Consider the following 19,885-nt stretch of genomic DNA (forward strand, 5'->3'; position numbering starts at 1 on the left):
AAAGTCACCTAGAAGATGATGTTCCCATAGGACTACGTTTTACTGAATATATTGAGAAGTTGAATGCAAAGAAACAATTAAACATGGTCCCAAGAACGACAATTTGGGACATGGAATGATGCAGAGAAGGAGGAAGGTAAATGGACGGATCAGATATAACTATTTGACACAGAAGGTAGTGAATGTTTGGAATGGACTATCTAGAGAAGCAAGCAAGGCTGGTAATATCAATAATTTAATAAGGTTTGGCAGGCATTTGGAAAAATAAATCAGTTGAGAGATAGGAGGTAGTGAACTGTGCATTCTGTTTTTTAACCCGTACCTTCCTATGCAATGTAATATAACTGCCATGTTTCTGGAACTGTCATGCATTGTGGGAAAAGTTCTCCCAAACAAAAAGTAATCTGGGTATACAAGGTTCCGCTCTGAAAACTTATGATAAAATAGATTAAAAGGGCTTAATTGACTATGCTCTATCCTTTAACGGGTCAGGCTGTTATCCAAGTTGATATAGCCATCAAATTTACAACTGGCTACTGCAAATTGGGAAATGTTAAATGGATAAGGCCAAATGGAAACACATAGGTCTGAGCTTAAATTGGGAATCTACACAGAACTTCTGATTCTATGAGAACTTCAGAAAATATCAACTACTTAAAAGAACATGAAAGCATGAAGGTCATAACAGAGTTGATGATAGTACTCTATAACAAAGACTCGGATAAGAATTGGGTCTCCTATGACAAACTTCCCTGCAGTCCAGCACTTATTAAAACCACAATTAAAAATATTCAAGGATGGCTGGGAAGTCTAGAACCAGGACCCACAGCCTCAGGATAAAGGGTAGGACATTCAGGACTGAGATGAGAAGAAATTTCTTCACAGAGGGTGGTGAATCTTTGGAATTCTCTACCCCAGAGGGCTGTGGAGGCTCAGTCATTGGGTATATTCAAAACAGAAGTCGATAGATTTCTGACTAGTAAGGGCATCAAGGGATATGGCGATAGGGCCGGTGAATGGAGTTGAGGCAGAAGATCAGCCATGATCTCATTGAATGGCAGAGCAGGCTCAAAGGGCCGAATGGCCTACTCCTGCTCCTATTTCTTATGTTCTTATGAGCAAAGACTTCTTAACATATGATGTTGTGCTATACAAATCTACACTGTGGAGAATACTGCTATATATACACACAATGTAGAATATTGTATCAATGACAGTTACAAGAGCTTTGTCAACAGTGAAAAGGAAAAAGCCACAAGGCTAGGAAACCGTTGATACACTAGTTCAAGTGACAGAATGTTTATTATTGTCAATGCTGCAACTTTTACTTATTACGCATGTCTTCTCTGAAGGTTAGCATGCTGTTAAGGTGACAATTAATAATCAACTTTATTCTTCGGTTAGCTGCGTTATTAGCAAATGTAAATGTCACTGACTGATATCAAGAAATGTTTTGAATTGACAGGAACAAAGTATTGCAGCTTCAAAACATCTAAAATGATCCCTTCCAAGAAGTAAATCAAAAGGTAGGTAATACAGTTCAGATCCAAAGTAAAAATGTGAGATCGCTCACCTGCTCCCATGAAATGATCATATGACGCTCTGCTGGTTCCTTTTCCACATATCTAACTTCTGTCACACCAGGTCGACTTTCTAAAATGATTGTCAAAAGTAGTAGTAAATGGGATTTGTACTTCGATTGATTTGTTAACTGCAGCTGTCTTTATTTAGATGGTTTTATCTACTTTCATAGCACATCACCAAGTTCACACATTAAAATTCAAAATTAAAGATATCTCGATATTCTGGTTGTCACATTATTGTAGCAGAGCACAAAACGACTGTTAAAACGTTTAGTAGCAACTTGCTTTGGTTCTTTCAAGTTAGGTTTCTTTTTTCCGATTACCAACTTCTTAGATTTGAAAGATACACCATACCACACGAGCCTAGCAACTGCTGTCTAATTTTTTTTTTATAGATATAAAACACAATGGTCTCAAATGAAGTTACTAATTTAATTCCAAGCTGTAAGTCATTTCCCAGCACACACTCAATGTTTCATGACAAGCTGGTTCCTTTCAAAACAAAGATGGTCACAAAAGCCCACATTTTATCGTTAGTCCACAATTTCCTTTATTTATTTGTGTGATTAGGTAAGCAAAATCAAAACTATTATGTAAACATACATACAAAAGAGAAAAAACACCCAGCCCTTCTAGACCTGATGCAGCCAACCCTCTGCTCTCTCAATCTCCTGAGATGAAAAATGTCTGACACCAATTTATAGTGTATTGTCCTAGCAATATAACAAAACATTATTTTGCCTTCCCAATGGCCTTGATACACTGCTTGAAGATCTTTAATGATTTATCAACTACGATCCCCCAGGCCCCTTGGCTTTTGCCAGCACTTATGCATGGTGTGTACATGGCTGGAGTTTCCAGGCCTAAATAGATAAAACACTGCTCCTAGCCACACTGAAGGACATCTGCAATAATGAGGCTCAGTCTCTAAAATGACCTAAACCAGTCTACGACCCATTTATTTGGTTCAAATTCAAAACGCCTGCACATAATTTTGCATTATTTGTGAATGGTTCCATTAGTGCTCGTATCCAAATCATTAACGAAGATTATAAGCAATGGTCCCAACACTAAGCGTTGTGGGAATTTACTTTTTACCTGCCCCTATGCAGATCTATTTCCATTGATAACAACCTACTGTCTATGAGTTTGCAACCAGGTTCCTAACTAACATAATATCTGACCGCCAAGCCTAAATAATGAAATCTTTTCCAATAGCCGTTTATGTGGCACTTCGAAGGCTTTCTGGGAATCAAGGTATTCAACATGTGCAGAACTGCCATCATCTACTAATTTGATCACTTCCTCAAAGAATTCAGTCAGGTAATTGAGGCAGGATCTTGGTCTCTAATACCTACTGAACTCTCCAAGTGATCAGAATCACAACCCATACAATGCCTTCCGCATTCTTCCCTAGAACTGACAACAACAACTTGCATTTATCTAGTGCCTTTAACGTAGTAAAACATCCCAAGATGTTAAACTAATAGATCTTTAATTCCAGCTTCAGATTTGAAAGGCTGTAATACAAACAACCTGACATTCTTGCCATTGGAAACAATGAAACTCTCCTGAAATAGGCAGTTCACCTGGTGCATCTGGTCAAAAGTATTGGTGACAGCATTTGTGTTGGTGGCACTTGAGGTTTGTTCTCCAATTTGGGTCTTCCCATTGGTGGGTTAATTGCTGACCAGACTGTACAGACCAGCAGTGTGTTTTCAGCATTGCTGGCTTGTATGGAACTTCCAACGACATTAGGCAATTAGTGCTTGTGGGCAATTCATAGATTTCCCATTGTATATTCTAAGAAAACTGATTCAGTGGGGGATGTTTAATGTGTTGGGACATTTTGCTATGTTAAAAAGGTGCTATATAAATAAAAGTTGTTGCTGTCTACATTTATACAGTGCTAACTTTACCCAATCCAATCAAAATAGCAGAGATTGCGCAAAGACAGTTGCACCGCAAACAAAGTCTACCCGAACATAAGAATTAGGAGCAGGAGTAGGCCATACGGCCCCTTGAGCCTGCTCCGCCATTCAATAAGATGGCTGATCCTTGACCTCAACTCCACTTTGCCACCCGATCCCCATATCCCTCAATTCCCCTAGCATCCAAAAATCTATCTATTTCAGTCTTGAATACACTCAACCATTCAGCATCCATAGCCCTTTGGGGTAGAAAATTCCAAAGATTCACAACCTTCTGAGCGAAGACAGGTGTGAAAAAACTGCTCTTTTAATGCTTTAATGTTAGAAGGTATGATTTTTTTTTTTTTTTTTTATAAACTGTTCAAACACTTTTTTCTTTTCAGATGTTTTTATTGAGTGATTTATAAAAGGGTTCAATTACATAAACACACAGATATCAGTTAGGAATTTACAGCACAGAAGGAAACCATTTGGCCCATTGTGTCTGTGCCGGCCGAAAAAGAGCTATCTAGCCTAATCCCACTTTCCAGCTCTTGGTTCGTAGCCTCATAGGTTACGGCACTTCAGTAAATGTGATGGGGATTTCTGCCATTTCAGACAGTGAGTTCCAGACCCCCACCACCCTCTGGGTGAAAAAAGTTCTCCTCAACTCCCCTCTAATCCTTCTACCAATTACTTTAAACCTATGCCCCCTGGTTATTGACCTCTCTTCTAGGATAAGAAGTCACACACCAGGTTATAGTCCAACAGCTTTATTTGAAATCACAAGCTTTCGTCGCGCTGCTCCTTTGTCGCGCTGCTCCTTCGTCAGGTGAAGCAGCGCTCCGAAAGCTTGTGATTTCAAATAAAGCTGTTGGACTATAACCTGGTGTTGTGTGACTTCTTACATTTGTCCACCCCAGTCCAACTCCGGCATCTCCACACCATCTCTTCTAGGGGAAACAGGTCCTTCCTATCCAATCTATCTAGGCCCTTCAAATTTATACACCTCAATCACGTCTCCCCTCAGCCTCCTCTGCTCCAAAGAAAACAACCCCAGCCGATCCAATCTTTCCTCATAACTAAATTTCTCCAGTCCTGCTCTGTACCCTCTCTAGGGCAATCACACATTTCCTGTAATGTGGTGACCAGAACTGTACTCTGTATTCTAGCTGTGGCCTAACTCGTGTTTTATACAGTTCAAGCAGAACCATCCTGCACTTATATTCTATGCCTCAGCTAACAAAGGAAAATATTCCATATGCCTTCTTAACTACTTTATCTACCTGTCCTGCTACCTTCAGGGATCTGTGGACATGCACTCCAAGGTCCCTTTATTCCTCTACACTTCTCAGTATCATACCACTTATTGTCAATTCCCTTGCCTTGTTAGCCCTCCCCAACTGCATTGCCTCACATTTCTCCAGATTGAATTCCATTTGCCACTTTTCTGCCCACCTGACTAGTCCATTGATATCTTCTGGCAGTTTGCAGCTTTCTTCCTCACCATCAGCCACATGGCCAATTTTGGTATCATCTGCAAACTTCTTAATCATGCCCCTACACTGAAGTTTAAATCATTGATGTATACCACAAAAAGCAAGGGATTTAGTACTGAGTCCTTCAGAACCCCACTGTTTCTCACATGCCTGTGGAAGGAAAAGCCAACATATTGCTGGTTTAAAGTTTAAGTCTCCAAATGTACTTTATTTTCAGCAATATCAAGCTTCGCCTAGTAACCTTATCATTTTGATACATCTGACCTAAAAATATTTAAATGAGTCTACAATCTGTCACCATAAATTTCACTACCAACGTTTCCCCTTTTCGGACACCTCCCCAAATTTCCTCAAAGCTCAACACTATGTGGGCGGAGATTCTTCCCGCCTCACACACAGGTAAGCCCGGTTCACCTGATAATTTCCATGGTAACCGTAACTGCCCTCCGCTCACCTAGTAGCCTGGTTACACCTAAAGTCAGCCGATCTACCAAGTCCTTCATATTCGCCGTTTTACTGTCTTCCATCATGGTCCAGGCCTCTTGCCGACAACACAAACGAATTTCCTTCACTGTGTACACACATAAGCGTATTATTAACAATATAATCTCCACATACGAGAGAGCGACCTTTCGCGTCTCCTTATCGTCGGCTCGCTGCCTGTGCGCGCAGCGGAAACGTCAAACACAAAGCACTCTGGGCGCTATAGTTTTCCGTCCCTTTCTCGCTCTCTCTCGCCGCACGTAAACAAGAGAGGCTCAACTGCCTGCGCCGCGCAGCGCATGACGTCACTCAGAGGCTAGGGCGGGCCGAGCACGGCTGGCAGTGCATGATGGGAGTGGCGGTTGTTTAAGATGGCGAAGGTTGGAGATTTGGTGAGTGAAGCTTTCTGGAGTAAAGATTGTATCCTTTCGTATTTTGTTTTAAACAAGACATATTTTTGGGGTGGTTGTCAGTCAGTCAATCAATGCTTGAGAAACAGAATAATGAGTACTGAATCGGGTTTTGAAATTCAGTCTTTATGGACACCTGACAACGAGTGTATTACTCACTGATCTAATGATTAGTGTCTTTCACATTAAAATAATGGGAACTTACGTGTCCCCGCCTCATTGTTTCTGCAATTGTGATATCACTTCAAACTTGCTGAACAAAATTATAAATCTGTTGGAGATAAATGTTTTTACTTTTAGATAATGGATTTATGGACTGCGATACAAATTCTTGCTATATGCTAGAAATTCAAAATACTGAGTTACAAAAAAAAACTTGGAAAAATGGAGTTGTTGTAACATTAAACTCCAAAAGTTTTATTAATACAGTAGTACTGCAGTAGAGTGACATTACCATGGTGGAGCATTAGTGTATTGGCAAGTAGTGTATCAATGCTGGTGGACCTGTGCATTATTTCCATATACAGTTAAAGATTTCTGATTGTATTAGAGTGCTTGGGATGAGAATAACAATCCAATGATTCATCACCTCTGTATCTATCAAAATAATTGCAATAAAATAAAAACTTGCATATATAATTCTAGTAAATTTTGGGGTCCCTTTCCTGATTTCTGAACATCCCAATTAAATACTTTTGAAATGTAGTTATTGTTCTTATGTAGGCCAACATAAATGAGACCCATGTCATGGTTTATATTTATAAAGTAAAGCAAGTTGGAACTTGAAAATTATAAAAATTATGATTATGATTTGATGTCGGTTATAGGAAAATTGCTAGAAGGAATCTATAGAGATGTTTGCTTTTCGGAAAAAAAACAATTTGAAGGGCCGCATGGATGAATGTTAAGTAAAATTGTGTCCGGTGCGGGCCTTTAGGAATCTATGTTGGGACCGTCGTTCTTCACTATATTAATGATTTGGATGACAGCCTCAGTAGTATACCGTGCAGGGTTACCCTTTGAAGGCAGCGGAGTGAGACATGGGGGTCATGGTTCGAGACCTGGGGGGAGGTGGTGGGGTGGTCGTGGTTTGAGACCTGGGGTGGATGGGATCATCATCCTTGATTTCATACTTGGCCTCGATCAGCCGCTTCAGATTCTGCTCCTCCGCCATCGCCCGCCACCCTCCAGAGTCCGAGCCAATGTCTGGGGTTTTTTTCATGGACCTCCTGGAAAGTCTCTACGGACCTCAGTTTGAGAACCACTGATCTAGGCTGACACTCAAGTGCAGTACTGAGGGAGTGCTGCACTATCGGAGGTGCCATCTTACGGATGAGATGTTAAACCGAGGCCCCGTCTGCTCTCTCAAGTGGATGTAAAAGATCCCATGACACTATTTCAAAGAAGTGCAGGGGCGTTATCCCTGGTGTCCTGGCCAATATTTATCCCTCAATCAACGTCACTTCAACAATCAACAATCAATTTCACATTGCTGTTTGTGTGAGCGTGCTGTGTGCAAATTGGCTGCCGCGTTCCCTACAGTACAACAGCAGCTACACTTCAAAAATACTTGATTGGCTGTAAAGCGCTTTGGGATGTCCTGAGGTCGTGAAAGGCGATATATAAATGAAAGTCCTTTCTTTTAACAGTTCTGGGTACTGCACCATAGAAAGGATATATTGGCCTTGGAAGGAGTGCAGCGCAGATTCACCAGAATGTTAACGGGACTCCAAAGTTTAGATTATGAGGAGAGATGGGCACTAGGATGAAACATTAGCGAGGAGAAACAAGATGCACAGAGAACTGGGAGAGACAAATAGTGCCAGAGTAAAGAAAAGTTCAGAAATAGGAGAGATCGGATAGGGGTAAAATGTGAGGCAATCTAAGATGGGTTTGGAGTGCATATGTGTAAATGAAAAGTAAGTGTGGTTAATGAGGTTGGTGAGCCGCAGGCACAAGTTGCCACGTGGGACTATGAAATAGCGGCAATAACAGAGACCTGGCTCAAAGAAGGGGAGGATTGGGAACTTAATATTCCTGACTACAAGGTATTCAGGAAAGATAGGGAAGGATAAAAGGAGGGGTCTGACAGTACTGATCAAATAAATTATTATAGCACTGGAGAGGGATGATGTATGTGAGGGGTCAAAGACAGAATCTATTTCATTAGAATCAAGGAACTGTTACACTACTGGGTGTATATTATAGGCCACCAAATAGTGGGAAGGAGATAGAGGAGCAAATTTGCAGGCAAATTACAGAAAGATGCAAGAACTACAGAGTAGTGATAATGGGGGCTTCAATTATCCTAATATAGACTGGGATCGTAACAGTGTAAAGGGGAAAGAAGTGGAGGAATTCCTAATGTGTACAAGAAAACTTTCTTGATTAGTATGTTTCCAGCCCAATGAGGAAAGAAGCCGTGCTGGATATAGAAAGTACAGAGGAGATCTAAAAAAGGGAATGAGGGGCAAAGAGAGAGTATGAGAATAGATCAGCGGTTAACACAAAAGGGAACCCAAAAGACCATTATAACACATAAATAGTAAAAGGCAAGTCAAAGGAAGGGTGGAGTCGATTAGGGACCAAAAAGGAGAAATTCTTGTGGAGGCAGAGACCATGGTTGAGGTACTGAGTACTTTGCATCGGTCTTCAATAGAGAAGAGGATGTTGCCAATGCAGCAGTAAAGGAGGAGGCAGTAGCGATGTTGGATAGGATAAAAATAAAGAGGAGGTACTTAAAAGGTTGGCTGTGCTCAAAGTAGAAAAGTCACCCAGTCCAGATGGGATGCACCCTGGGTTACTGAGGGAAGTAAGGGTGGAATAAATGAAAGTCAGCACGGATTTGTTAAAGCAAATCATGTTTGACTAACTTGATTGAGTTCTTTGATGAAGTAAGGGAGAGGGTTGGTGAGGATAGTGTGGTTGATGTGGTATATATTGTCTTTCAAAAGGTGTTTGACAAAGTACCATATAGTAGACTTGTTTGCAAAATTAAAGCCCATGGGATTAAAGGGACATGGCAGCATGGATACAAAATTGGCTAAGGGACAGAAAGCAGAGAGTTGTGGTGAATGGTTGTTTTTCAGACTGCAGGGAAGTATACAGTGGTGTTCTCCAGGGGTCGGTATTGGGACCACTGCTCTTTTAGATATCTATTAATGACCTGGATTTGGGTATAAAGGGCATAATTTCAAAATTTGCAGCTGACCCGAAACTCAAATGTATTATAGTAACAGACTTCAGGAGGACGTAGACACGTGGCCAATGAAATTTAACACAGAAAAATGTGAAGTGATACGTTTTGAAGGAAGAATGAGGAGAGGCAATATAAACTAAATGGTACAATTTTTAAAGGGGGTGCAGGAACAGAGGGACCTGGGAGCGTATGTTCACAAATCTTTGAAGGTGGCAGGATAAGTTGAGAAGGCCATTAAAAAAGTCTATGGCATCCTTGGTATTATTAATAGAGGAATAAAGTACAGGAGGTTGTATGTCCGGAAACCTCGATCTAACGGCAGAAATCAGCAGCCGTTTTGGTTAGTTTTTTTTTCTTCTAGCATTTTTTTTTTTTTAACAGTCAGGCTCTGGAAAGCATCTCTGTAGCTTAGCAACAGCTTCAGAGACGCTTCCAAGGTACGGGCCGAGTGTTTACAAGCTGTTGCTAAGCAACAGTGTTTGTTGTCAGATATGGAGATGAAAACCTCTGTATCCTTCAACATTAGCGCTGGTCCATCCGGAAGTTTTGATAGATCGGCAGCAGCTCGGTCCCGTCGGTGCCGGATATCGCGAAGTTTCCTGTACATAAACAAGAAGTTATGCTAAAGCTTTACAAAACATTGGTTAGGTCCCAGCTGGAGTATTGTGTTCAATTCTGGCACCACACTTTAGGAAGGATGTCAAGACCTTAGTGATGGTACAGAAGAGATTTACTAGGATGTTACCAGGGATGAGGGACTTCAGTTATGAGGAGAGACTGGAGAAGCTGGGGTTGTTCTCCTGAGAGCAGAGAAGGTTACGAAGAGATCTGATAGAGGTGTTCAAAATCATGAACGAGTAAATAAGGAGAAATTGTTTTCAGTGGCAAAAGGATTGCTAACCAGAGGGCACAGATTTAAGCTGACTGATTGGCAAAAGAACCAGAGGCCACATGAGGAAACTTTTTTTCCACAGCGAGTTGTTATGATCTGGATTGCACTGCCTGAAAGGGTAGTGGAAGCAGATTCAATAGTAATTTTCAAATGGGAATTGGATAAATACTTGAAGGGAAAAGATTTACAGGGCTATGGGGAAAGAATAGAGGAGTGGGACTAGTTGGCTAGCTCTACCAAAGAGTTGGCACAGGAATGATGTGCCAAATGGCCTCCTTCTGTGCTCTATCATTCTATGATTCTAAGATTAGATAAATTAAGCTTGTATTTCTGGAATATAGAAGGTTAAGAGGTTATTTGGTGGATGTTTTGGGGATTTTGAAAGGAATTGATAGGGTAAAATAGAGAGAAACGTTTTCTGCTGGTGGGGGAGTCTAGGACATGAGAAAAAATGCAGTTTTGGACGTAGCCCCATGTTTTTTTTAAATTAGTTTATGGGATGTGGGCGTCACTGGCAAGGCCAGCATTTATTGCCCATCTCTAATTGCCCTTGAGAAGGTGGTGGTGAGCTGCCGCCTTGAACTGCAGCAGTCTGTGTGGGGAAGGTACTCCCACAGTGCTGTTAGGTAGGGAGTTCCAGGATTTTGACCCAGCGACGATGAAGGATCAGTGATATGCTTCTAAGTCAGGATGGTGTGTGACTTGGAGGTGGTGGTATTCCCATGCGCCTGCTGCCCTTGTCCTTCTAGGTGGAAGAGGTCACGGGTTTGGGAGGTGCTGCCGAAGAAGCCTTGGCGAGTTGCTGCAGTGCATCTTGTAGATGGTACACACTGCAGCCACGGTACACCGGTGGTGGAGGGAATGAATGTTTAAGACGGTGGATGGGGTGCCAATCAAACAGGCTGCTTTGTCCTGGATGGTGTCGAACTTCTTGAGTGTTGTTGGAGCTGTACTCATCCAGGCAAGTGGAGAGTATTCCATCACACTCCTTACTTGTGCCTTGTAGATGATGGAAAGGCTTTGTGGAATCAGGAGGTGAGACACTCGCCGTAGAATACCTAGCCTCTGACCCGCTCTTGTTGCCACAGTATTTATGTGGCTGGTCCAGTTAAGTTTCTGGACAATGGTGACCCCCCCAGGAGGTTGATGGTGGTAATGCCGTTGAATGTCAAGGGGCGGTGGTTAGACTCTCATTTGTTGGAGATAGTCATTGCCTGGCACTTCTGTGGCGCGAATGTTACCTGCCGCTTAGCCCAAGCCTGAACGTCGTCCAGGTCTTGTTGCATGTGGGCATGGACTGATTCATTATCTGAGTTGTGGTGAATGGCACTGAACACTCTGCAGTCATCAGCGAACATCCCCATTTCTGACCTTATGTTGGGGGGAAGGTCATTGATGAAGCAGCTGAAGATGGTTGGGCCTAGGACACTGCCCTGAGGAACTCCTGCCGCGATGTCCTGGGGCTGTGATGATTGACCTTCAACCACCACAACCACCTTCCTTTGTGCTAGGTATGACTCCAGCCAGTGGAGCGTTTACCCACCGATTCCCATTGACTTCAGTTTTACTAGGTCTCCTTGATGCCACACTTGGTCAAATGCTGCCTTGATGTCTAGGGCAGTCACCTCTGGAATTCAGCTCCTTTGTCCATGTTTGGACCAAGGCTGTAATGAGGTCGGGAGCCGAGTGGTCTTGACAGAACCCAAACTGGGCATCAGTGAGCAAGTTATTGGTAAGTGCCGCTTGATAGCACTGTCGACGACCCCTTCCTTCACTTTGCTGATGATTGAGAGTAGACTGATGGGGCTGGATTGGATTTGTCCTGCTTTTTGTGGACAGGACATACCTGGGCAGTTTTCCACATTGTCGGATAGATGCCAGTGTTGTAGCTGTACTGGAACAGCTTGGCTAGAGGCGTGGCTAATTCTGGGGCACAAGTCTTCAGCACGATAGCTGGGATGTTGTCGGGGCCCATAGCTTTTGCTGTATCCAGTGCACTCAGCTGTTTCTTGATGTCACGTGGAGTGAATCAAATTGGCTGAAGATTGGATTCTGTGATGGTGGGGACCTCAGGAGTAAGCTGATATGGGTCATCCACTTGGCACTTCTGGCTGAAGGTGGTTGCAAACGCTTCAGCCTTGTCTTTTGCGCTCATGTGCTGGGCTCCACTATCATTGAGGATGGGGATATTCATGGAGCCTTCTCCTCCCGTTAGTTGTTTAATGGTCCACCACCATTCACGACTGGATATGGCAGGACTGTGGAGCTTTGACCTGATCCGTTGATTGTGGGATCGCTTAGCCCTGTCTATAGCATGCTGCTTCCGGTGTTTAGCATGCATGTAGTCCTGTGTTGCAGCTTCCCCAGGTTGGCACCTCATTTTTAGGTACGCCTGGTGCTGCTCCTGGCATGCTCTTCTACACTCCTTATTGAGCCAGGGTTAGTCACCTGGCTTGATGGTAATGGTAGAGTGAGGGATATGCCGGGGCATGCAGTTACAGATTGTGGTGGAATACAATTCTGCTGCTGCTGATGGCCCACAGCGCCTCCTGGATGCCCAGTTTTGAGCTGCTAGATCTGTTTTGAATCTATCCCATTTAGCACGATGCTAGTGCCACACAACACAATGGAGGGTGTCCTCAGTGTGACGATGTATAGGAAATACTTTAATTCAGAGCATTTAATGTATGTTGCTATAGGAATGGATAATTACAGTGATGTATTGAATATACAAATGGGCTGTGTACAGTTTCTGGTGTCAGCGAGATTACTCCTCTGCTCCTCCTCCCCCCTCCCCTCCAACAAATAAAATGTCTGCAGTAAGTTTGATCTAGTTGACCCTCATGAATGAGGGCAGTTGGTTGTGTGTAATGCTACTGAAGAGCCTATATACAAACATTCTGTTGCTAAGACTGCTCCTCACCATTGTTTGAAAGCATAAAATACAAAAACTAGGGAGAAATCAGATACAACAGTTGAGTCTAGGTACTTCCCTGTAATATGTAGGATTATACGACAGTGCAATAGAATCTTACCTTTCATCACCTGTATTGAGGTAAGGCAAGAAAACACTTGTTTTCTAATAATGGCTCCTTTGTTGGAGACTGAATTGTATAGCACACATTGGAAAACAATTCTGACATTGCGAATACTTCGAGCATAAAATCAGATTTAAAGACATGAGACTAAGCAGTTGTGCTTTCTGGCTTCAGTTATAGTTCTGATTCTCATCAGAATTGATTCTGAATAAGTGAGAACGAACAGATGGGCCTAAACTGAACAATCATGATGAAACAGAATAGAAGGTTTCTTGAGTCAACAGATGCTACACTTTGATAATCCTAGATGACCCATGTATGGTAACCTTGAATGTGAGCAACCAGTTGACAAAACCCTTTTGGGCAGTTTGCACCTTGTGGGCGTTTGAATGGCTTGTTTTGAAATCCAAGAGTAGATTTACCAGGAGTTCCTGGACCTGCTTGCCAACTTTCATGCTGACTTAAGATGCACAATGTGGATAAAAATTAAAGCAATATTCCCTTTGAATTTTTTAAAGATGATTTGGAGCGATTCTACTCGTATATCTTTGATCTAGGCTGCATGTTGATAAAGTTTCTGCAATTCCTTAATAGAATAAGTGTAGTTAAAGATTCCCTCAAGTTGTAAACTATCTGAGCTTTCAGAGAAGCCCCATTTATCTTACAGCTTTGCGATTTCTTATGCTCCTAAAGGCCTTTGTGGGAATTTCATTCTTAAAGGGAAAAACTGGAGAGAGACAAGAGGTTTTTTGTTGTCTGAAATGCAGCCCGTTCAGAATGATGGGAATGAGGTGGCTGCAAATATAAAGTTGTGCCTGTTTAATTTATGGGCATTTTTGTAATAATTGGAGTATGTCTGATACATTTTAGTCTTTGGCTATGTCCAACTCCTATATTGTGCCAAGCACATCTCACTTTCTTTAACAGTGTTATATCTAGCATCGGATGAAGAGCAATCCATGGTCTTTGTGCCAGGTATGGTTTTGGGAATTACTTTGCAGGACATTTTGTCTGAACCGCCAGTTTAAATATGTTCTATGAACTGTTTGAGTATTGAAGGTGCACTCAAATACATTTTGATCTATGATGCATCCCAAGAAAGTACTATATGTGGAAATGTACTAAACAGTATAGAACATTTGTTCATTTATCCTAGTTGGTAATGAAATTGTAAACTTAATATTGCAGGTATGTGAAGAATCCATAGCATTGCATGGTTAGATTGCTACCATCCTATTTTTGCGAGTGGCATCTATTGCAAGGATTGTTGATTTAAAAATAAGATGGCACAAAACATCCCAGGATAAAATTGTCTTTTTCCCCCAGAATGCTATATTATGTGTCTTGTTCATAATTTGTATTGATTATTATTTTTTATTGCCCGCTGAGTGAATCCCTTCGATTTCAATTGTAGAAATCAGGCATGGGATTTTTCTGTCGAATGGGTGGATGTCCATGTCACATTTTAACTGTTCCAATATACAGTGAAACCTGTAAATTACGAACATCTTGGGGACTGGGATCAGCTGTCTTTTTTCGCAGGTGTCCTTATTTTCAAAATGGTCTTTGTATGTACAGTACTGTAAAAAAAATTTCAGCAGAATGGGGAGTTGTTTACCCAGCATCCATAACGGCAGAGAAACTGCTCTATCCCTGGGTTAGAGCCGTGCAAGCATTCAATCCCAGAAATAGTGGTTTCTCTGTAAAGAGCTCCCCATTCTGCATAAGCTGTTTCTTTCACAGAACATGCTGCCGCCTCATGCTGACATCACGAGAATTTGGGGGCAGAAAGGAAGCAAGCTGTGAGGGAAAGCGCCAGTAATCCCGAATCAGTGGAAGTTCCAGATACAGCAGCTTTGCAACAGGCTGTGTCCTGTATTTTAAGTTGTAAAAGGGCTTGGTGCATTGAAGGTTGTCTGTAGTTCGCGAGTATCCATGGTTCCAGAGTGCCTCTTGTATATTTTACCATGTAAGTTATTTTGGTCTCTTAAGTATCTGTTTTTTGGGAATGTCCGTTTATACAAGTTTCACTCTACACTTTTTTATATAACCTGTGTGTGAGTGCAGAGACCGAAAGGAAAAAGAATGGAGATTGCAGTGCTTTTTCCATGATTTTCTTCAATATCTGTATCAAAAAAGTATCAAATATATGTTCATTTTCAAATAGCTTCTTGCTGCTTTCCAAAACTGCCTGTTCTCTTTTCTATCATAGAATGATAGAAAGTTACAGCACGGAAGGAGACCATTTCGACCCATCGTGTCCGCGCCGGCCAACAAAGAGCTATCCAGCCTAATCCCACTTCCCAGCTCTTGGTCCGTCGCCCTGCAGGTTACAGCATCCCAAGTGCACATCCAAGTACTTTTTAAATGTGGTTAGGGTTCCTGCCTCTACCACCCTTTCAGGCAGTGAGTTCCAGACCACCCACAACCCTCTGGGTGAAGAAATTTCCCCTCAAATCCTTCCACCAATTACTTTAAATCTGTGGCCCCTGGTTTTTGACCACTCTGCTAAGGGAAATAGGTCCTTTCTATCCACTTTATCTAGGCCCCTCATAATTTTATACACCTCAATAAGGTCTCCCCCCAGCCTCCTCTGTTCCAAGGAAAACAGACCCAGCCTATCCAATCTTTCCTCATAGCTAAGATTCTCTACTCCTGGCAACATCCTTGTAAATCTCCTCTGTACCCTCTCTAGTGCAATCACATCTTTCCTGTAATGTGACCAGAACTACACGCAGTACTCTAGCTGAGGCCTAACTAGTGTTTTATACAGTTGAAGCATAACCCCCCACTGCTCTTGTATTCTATGCCACGGCTAATAAAGGCAAGCATTCCGTATGCCTTAACCACCTTATCTACCTGGTCTGCTACCTTCAGGGATCTGTGGACATGCACTCCAAGGTCCCTTTGTTCCTCTGCACTACTCAGTGTCCTACCATTTAATGTGTATTCCCTTTCCTTGTTAGCCCTCCCCAAATGCAGTACCTCACACTTCTCCGGATTGAATTCCATTTGCCACTGTTCTGCCCACCTGACCAATTTATTGATATCTTCCTGCAGTCTACAGCTTCCTTCTTTAGTATCAACCACACAGCCGATTTTAGTATCATCTGCAAACTTCTTAATCATACCCCCTATATTCAAGTCTAGATCGTTGATATATACCACAAAAAGGGACCTAGTACTGAGCCTTGCAGAACCCCACTGGAAACAGCCTTCCAGTCACAAAAACACCCATCAAGCATTACCCTCTGTTTCCTGTCTCCGAGCCAGTTTTGAATTCAACTTGACACTTTGCCCTGGATCCCATGGGCTTTTAACTTCGTGACCCGTCTGCCATGTGGAACCTTATCAAAAGCCTTGCTAAAGCCCATATACACTACATCAAATGCACTACCCTCATCTACCCTCCTTGTTACCTCCTCAAAAAATTCAATCAAGTTTGTCAGACACGACCTTCCCTTAACAAATCCATGCTAACTATCCTTGATTAATCCATGTCTTTCTAAATGAAGATTTATCCTGTCCTTCAGAATTCTTTCCAATAATTTTCCCACTACCGAGGTTAGGCTGACTGGCCTGTAAATTACTCGGTCTATCCTTTTCTCCCTTTTTAAACAAGGGTACCACATTAGCAGTCCTCCGGCACCACACCTGAAGCCAGAGAGGATTGAAAAATGATAGTCAGGGCCTCTGCTATTTCCTCTTTTGCTTTGCTTAACAGCCTGGGATACATTTCATCTGGGCCTGGGGATTTATCTACTTTTAAAGCTGCTAAACCCCATAATACTTCCTCTCTCACTATGTTTATTTCATCTAATATTTCACACTCCTCCCCCCGATAGCAATGCCTGCTTCGCCCCTCTCTGCTATCAACTGCTATCTTTCTCTTGCTCTCCCCTTCATTTAAAAAAAAAATTCTCTCACTATACAGCCTCCTGTTTATATCTAGAGATACTGCAGCAAAGTAACTGCCAAGATTCTCAGAAAATTTATGATCTTGCAAATTATTGCTAAATATCCAAAACCATTTTTGTAGTTCTCACCAGTACTAGAAATATTGTAATTGGGCATATTTGGGAATTCGTTATCCATTTTTAAGATAGACATTTTGTAGCAAAAAAAAACCTCAGTAAGCCGATTCTTTCATAGACTTTACCCAACCCAGTTCAGATTGTGAGGAAGAGTTCTGCAGAGGTAAATAGAGCAAAACAATAATATCTTTTTTTAACATTTGCATCCTATGCCAATTGCCTTCCTTGGCATGACTTTGTCCCAGCAGGTTTGAAATGATCATATTCCACCGTACATTTGATTAAATCCATCTCCCAGCCATGTATTTATGCACATTTTTAAGGTATTATTACAATAAGCTCTATCTCTGAGCCTATTCTGTATATCACAAACTTTCTAGCAGGAAGGGAGAAAAATTCTTTCTAATATTGAGTGTTGCTGGAGATTTGTTATTTTTTGTATTTGTGCCCACTGCACTCATTCCAAGTAAATAGGAACCTAGGAACAGGAGTAGGCGCTCAGTCTTGAAATATCTCCTCTCTTTTCACTTGCCGCCTCCCCTCCCCTCCGATCTGTACCACAACTCCATTAAACCACCTGTAATTCATAACCCTTAATACCCTTGCCTAACAAAAATCTGTCAATCTTATGACAATCTTCCTTTTGTGTCAGGTATGACTTCAGCCACTGAAAGGTCTCCCCCTTGATCACAGATTTTACTCGGGCTTCTTGGTGCCATACTTGATTGAATGCTACCTTGATGTTGATGGCAGTTACTATAACAGGGATATTGTCGTGGCCCAAAGCCTTTGGTGTGCCCAGTATACTCGGTCTTTTCTAAATGCCATGTGGAGTGAACAGAAGTAGTGGAACTTTGGCATTTGCGATGCTGGAAACCTCAGGAGGAGGCTGAGTAGTGTAATCCATTTGGCACTTTTGGCTGAAGATGCTTACAAACACTTCAGCCTTGCAAGTCTTGCACATTTGTGCTGGGCTCCTTCATAGGTCATGAGTGATCACTTTTCCTGATGCTAGCCCATAATTATTAGGATTTATTGAATTTGATTTCATAGCTTGCAATGGTGGCCCACTGGGTTGCTAGTCCAGCAACATAATCAGTACATGACCACATTCTTGGACTGTGCAGACCAGCCATTCTGCCATACATAAATTGATCATGGTATTTTGGTTAGTGCGCACAAGCAGAATAGTGATATTGTGATGTCACAATAGAGCGAATAGTGTTGTGTCTGTGATGTCACCAATGCAAGGAAGAATGGCAGTGTTCAGAACACCCAGTAAAAAACAAGTGTTCCTGGCTACTTGTATTTAAAGAAAGATCTGGCAGGTTAATTTTAATGTAGTTGGTAGTTATGGGAGCCGCTGGATGAAGATCAACATAAAGAAACTGTAGACCAGATATTTTTAAGTCACACTGATCTAATGGTTGATGCTATTGATGTTCGGATCAAAGCTCATTTTTGGGATCACATAGAGGAAGCTCCACCCTGCATTCAACCTGTACCATATCTGACTGATGGGTATTCAATGCTAACACTAGGGGAAGCAACAACAATAACTTGCATTTATATAGTGCCTTTCCACAGCACTTTACAGGAGCGTTATCGGACAAACATTGATACCGAGCCAAAGAAGAAGTTATTAGGAGGGGTGACTGAAAGCTTAGTCAAAGAGGTAGATTTTAAGGAACATCTTAAAGGAGGAGAGAGGGGTAGAGAGACGGAGAGGTTTAATGGGGGAATTACAGAGCTTAGGGCCCAGACAGCTGAAGGCACGGCCGCCAATGGTGGGGCGAAGAAAGTGGGGGAAGCACAAGAGGCCAGAGTTTGAGGAATGCTGAGTTCTTGGAGGATTGTCAGGCTGGAGGAGGTAGAGAGATAGGGAGGGGCAAGGCCATAGAGGGATTTGAACATTAGGATGAGAATTTTAAAATTGAGATGCTGGTGGACCGGGATCTAATGTAGGTTGGCGAGCACAGTGGTGATAGGTGAACGCAACTTGGTGCAAGTTATGGGCAGCAGAGTTTTGGATCAACTTAAGTTTATGGAGGGTGGAAGATGGAAGTCCGGCTAGAAGAGCATTGTAGAGTTAACAAAAGCATGGTTGAGGGTTTTTGCGACAGATGAGGTGGTAGTAGGTGGTCTCTGATGGAGAGAATATGGTTTTGGAAGCTCAGTTCAGGATGAAATAGGATGCCGAGGTTGCGAGCAGTTGGTTCTGCCCGAGATAGTGGCCAGGGAGGGGGATGGAATTGGTGGCTAGGGAACGGAGTTTGTGGTAGGGGGGCTGAAGACAATGGCTTCAGTTTTCCCACGTTTACTTGGAGGAACTTGCAGCTCATCCAGGACTGGATGTCAAACAAGGGATCTGACAAAACCGAGGTAGTGGAGGGGGTCGAGAGAAGTGGTGGTGAGGTGGAGCTGGGTGTCGTCAGCATACATGTGGAACCTGACTTCATGTCTTTGAATGATGTTGCCGGGGCAACATGTAGGTGTGAAATAAGAGGGCGCTGTTGGAGGATATTTTTATTTATGATTAGATGTTCTATCTACTCAAATCAATAAGGTTGATGAACATTCAGGTCAAGTGTTACAGATTTATTAAGCATGAAGTACAAGCAATAGTACTTAAACATACACTTAAAAGATGGTACTTACAACCGCACCTGATGATGGTTTGGTTGGGGATTCAAAAGTGTTACAGTTTGGAGGTCAGTATCTTAGGCCTTTATAAATCCAAATACTCATTACAAACTACTGTACCATATTTTATACATTTCTCTCACTCTCTCTACGTGGCAGTCCACACGTTTCTGCATTACATTACATGTTTATAC

At 42.2% G+C, this 19,885-nt stretch overlaps 2 protein-coding genes across 7 annotated transcripts in view; one reads left to right on the forward strand and one right to left on the reverse strand.

Moving 5' to 3' along the window:
* Positions 1-5,753, reverse strand: part of tpgs2 (tubulin polyglutamylase complex subunit 2) — a 53,037-nt gene extending 47,284 nt beyond the window's left edge. Inside the window, exons 1-2 of one of the 2 annotated variants that reach the window (XM_085973969.1) lie at positions 5,447-5,753; positions 1,574-1,653 (exon numbers count right to left, since the gene is read on the reverse strand). In XM_085973969.1, coding sequence (XP_085830095.1) covers positions 1,574-1,653; positions 5,447-5,522 — 156 coding nt within the window. In that variant the 5' untranslated portion in view covers positions 5,523-5,753. The remainder of the gene's footprint in view (positions 1-1,573; positions 1,654-5,446) is intronic. The other variant, XM_085973975.1, reaches the window with a different exon arrangement.
* A 13-nt stretch (positions 5,754-5,766) lies between these two features.
* The window catches only part of kiaa1328 (KIAA1328 ortholog), a 388,527-nt gene continuing 374,408 nt past the window's right edge, over positions 5,767-19,885 (forward strand). For 2 of the 5 annotated variants that reach the window (XM_085973903.1, XM_085973924.1), the window contains exons 1-2: positions 5,769-5,895; positions 13,954-13,989. In XM_085973903.1, the coding sequence (XP_085830029.1) occupies positions 5,847-5,895; positions 13,954-13,989 (85 nt within the window). In that variant the 5' untranslated portion in view covers positions 5,769-5,846. Of the gene's footprint in view, positions 5,896-13,953; positions 13,990-19,885 lie in introns of all 5 variants that reach the window. The other 3 variants (XM_085973930.1, XM_085973909.1, XM_085973916.1) reach the window with 3 other exon arrangements.

The sequence above is a fragment of the Somniosus microcephalus genome, chromosome 2 (assembly GCF_052327205.1).
Source record: "Somniosus microcephalus isolate GS21.2 chromosome 2, FLI_Smic_1.0, whole genome shotgun sequence".
Lineage (NCBI taxonomy): Eukaryota > Metazoa > Chordata > Chondrichthyes > Squaliformes > Somniosidae > Somniosus > Somniosus microcephalus.